Consider the following 3413-nt stretch of genomic DNA (forward strand, 5'->3'; position numbering starts at 1 on the left):
AGGAGTAGGAGGACGAGGAGGAGGAGGAGGGGAAGAGATTCGTGACTTGTCGAAGGTGCCCAAGGGTTTTCACCATCTCGGGGTGATCTCGAGTGGTAGGAAGATCGAACAGCTGGTGAAGGAGTACAAGACAGCAAAAGGTAATCTCCTCCTCCTCCTCCTCCTCCTCCTCCTCCTCCTCCTCCTCGGTTCCTTCTCCTCCACCCCTTTCCCTCTTGCTTCTCTTCATCGTCCTCCTCCTCCTCGTTTCAATCTCCTCCTCCTCCTCGCTTTCTTACATCCTGTTCACTCCTTCCTCCCCCCCCTTTCACTTTTATGCTTCCTCGCTCTGCCTCCTCCCATTCCTTTCCTTTCTCTCCCTCCTCCCCATCGTCGCATGTCTCTATTCCCTTATTCTTCTCCTCTCGACAGGCAAACGGCACAAGTCGCAGCTGAAGGATCGCATAGAGGATCTACAGCAGAGCATAGAGGATGACTTTCAACGAGTGACCTCCTTCGGCAAGCGGCAAGAATCCTCGCCCTCCTCCCCCTCCCCTTCTCCACTTCCTCCCCCTCTTACTCCCCTTACTCCCCTTGCTTCCTTCTAACTTCTCCTGCTGCTGCTGCTGCTGCTGCTGCTGCTGCCCCTGCTCCTGCTCCTGCCCCTGCTCCTGCTCCTGCTCCTGCTCCTGCTCCTGCTCCTGCTCCTCTTGAACCCCATGATCTCCTCGCTCCGCTTCCTCGTTGCCTTCACCTCATCTTGTTGCAGGGCGGAAACAGCTCTGAAACGTGCGGAGAAGAAGAAAGCGAGCCAGGGCAAGAAAACGCACCCGGGCCACCCGCATGGATCTGTGAGAGATCGCTCAGCCCCCTCCTCCCTTCCTCCCTCCCTTCCTCCCTCCTCTTGCTTGGTCCTTGCTTTCTTTCCCCCCATTCATCTTCTGCAGCTCAACCTCTTTGACAGAACCCCAACCACCATGGCGACCCCATGCCGTCGCGTTGATGTAAATGTTGTAGATAACAAGCTCACTTCTTGTCAACAAAGATTCTCCACTACCACCATCATCACTTTCTCCTCCTCCTCCTCCTCCTCCTCCTCCTCCTCCTCCTCTCCCTGCCCTCTACTCACTTCCTCCTCTCCTCCCCGTCATGCTCTCAGTGTAGCTCGACTTTGCTCAGCAGTCGGTCCATCTTGTCGCTAAGGTCGAGCTGCATGCGCTTCACCCTCCTGCTCTTCTCCTGCCAGCTCGTCACGTCCTCTCAGAGCAGCTGCGACTCGCCTTGAGCTGCTGCAGCCGCGCCAGCTTCTCCAGCTCCTCCTGCCCCCGACCTGACGAGCACCATGAGCTACGATAGAGCATGCGACTTGATACTTTCTGCCTCCTGCGGCACATGAGGCGTATGTGACCTCCCATGCCACGCCTGGACGAGATGTCAGCCACCAAGGGGGGGAAGACAAGGAGAACGGGGGAGGAGAGAGGGAGGAACCAGAGAAGGACGAGGACGAGGACGAGGAGCAGGAGCAGGAGCAGGAGCAGGAGCAGGAGCAGGAGCAGGAGCAGGAGCAGGAGCAGGAGCAGGAGCAGGAGCAGCAGGAGCAGCAGGAGCAGGAGCAGGAGCAGGAGCAGGAGCAGGAGCAGGAGCAGGAGCAGAATGCAAATGAACTTTGTGACACCTGGAAGGAGTCGACGATCCATTCGGAGTCACTCTGATCCCAGAGGTCCGTGGAGGGAAGAGAATCTCTCATAGTCCTGCGATATGAGTGTGAGAGAGGAAGGAGTTGCTACAAGACACGTACTCGTGGAACTGACGCACTGACATGTCAGTCGACCCACTCAGACTTGTCTTGAACGTTATCAGATGTCTCTGCAACACGATCAGGACAGGAAGGAAAAACAAGCAAGAAGGTTCTTCTCACCTTGTCTGGATCATACATGACGTACCGGGCGGGACCAACTTTTCTAAAGATCTTATCCCTTGAGGACAGCAAGAATGGCAACTTCAAGTTGTCCGCCAGGAGGATGCTGAGATTGCTCCAGTCATCGTCAAGATGTCCTGCTGCTGCTGCTGCTGCTGCTGCTGCTGCTGCTGCTGCTCCTGCTCTAACTCCATCCTTGTGGTTCCCCTCCTCGTAGGAGATTCCGTCAGCAAAGAGGACGACGACCTGGAACAAGATGAATGTTGCACGCGCAGTTCAACACTGACGAGCACCAGGTGGAAGAGAACGAAGATGACGAGAAGGAGGAAGGGGAAGAAGAACTATCATGCAAGTATCGTTATCATCCCCCCTCCTTCTTCCTCTACCATCCTCTCTCCTTCCTTCCCCCTCCTTCCTCCTCCTTCCTCGTTCTCCTCCTTTTCCTCCCTCCCTCCCTCCCTCTTCTCACTCACAAAGACAGCAGCGACCGCATCTTCGTTTGCAAGCTTCCAATAGCTTTCATTTCCCAGCATGAAGTCTATCATCGCAACCAGGCCGGTATGAAAGCTCGACAACTCTCTGTATCATCGCATTCAAAACAACCATAACAACAAACTCATCATCATCATCATCATCACCATCACCACCACCACCATCATCACCATCATCATCACCATCATCATCATCATCATCATCACCACCACCACCGCCATCATCAACCCCATCACTTTTTCTAGTTAGCTCACAAACCTTAGCTGAGTCGCAAACATGCAGAACGCCGTCATCATGAATCCCAGCAGCACGACGGCGAGCACGAGCACGAACTGAAGGAGCAGCAGCCGGCACCGCTGTATCGTGTCCACGACTCTTCGCTCTGGAAACATCAGCTCGACCAGCCCCAGCACCTTCCCAGCTGCCTGCAGCAAGCTGAGAAAGCCGAGGTGCGAGGACAACACTAGAGTGACCAGCAGGAGGTTGAAGGAGGTCAGAGTGAAGTAGAGGTCGAGCCTGTCTCGTACTGACCCCACATAAGGCAGCCCTCCTGTCTTGTCCACAAGCGCATCTCCTGTTTGCAAAGCCATCATGCTCCCTCTCCTCCCGTCCGAGCTCCTTCTCTCCCCTGCCCTCCTGTCCTGTCCTGTCCTGTCCTGTCCTGTCCTGTCCTGTCCTGTCCTGTCCTGTCCTGTCCTGTCCTGTCCTGTCCTGTCTTGTCCTGTCCTCCTCCTCCTCCTCCTCCTCCTCCTCCTCCTCACCCTTCACTGTCAGAGAGTCCCAGAAAGGATGGTAGACTATCGACACCCATAGTCCGATGGAGACAGAAAGGAAGCAGACGAGGAGGAGGTCGACCCCGACGTCCCTCAGCTCGTAGCCCTACCAGCAGCTCAGCAGCAGCAGGAGCACGAGAGGAGCGAGCCTGATGGTTGATACATCCCACTATGCGCAGGATGAGCTGAAGAACAAGGTACAGGAATCCGAGAGCTGCAAACGATTCCACGATCTGAAAGACAAGGTAAAG

The 3413-nt window shown here is 55.5% G+C and overlaps 1 protein-coding gene across 1 annotated transcript in view; it reads left to right on the forward strand.

Annotated features, from left to right (window-relative positions):
• Positions 1 to 494, forward strand: part of GUITHDRAFT_166058 (hypothetical protein) — a gene marked incomplete at its 5' end in the record, with an annotated part of 1878 nt that extends 1384 nt beyond the window's left edge. Inside the window, 2 exons of the mRNA XM_005822090.1 lie at positions 56 to 140; positions 412 to 494. Of these exons, the coding sequence (XP_005822147.1) occupies positions 56 to 86 (31 nt within the window). The 3' untranslated portion in view covers positions 87 to 140; positions 412 to 494. The remainder of the gene's footprint in view (positions 1 to 55; positions 141 to 411) is intronic.
• Positions 495 to 3413: the final 2919 nt, after the last annotated feature.

The sequence above is a fragment of the Guillardia theta genome, assembly GCF_000315625.1.
Source record: "Guillardia theta CCMP2712 unplaced genomic scaffold GUITHscaffold_131, whole genome shotgun sequence".
NCBI lineage: Eukaryota > Cryptophyceae > Pyrenomonadales > Geminigeraceae > Guillardia > Guillardia theta.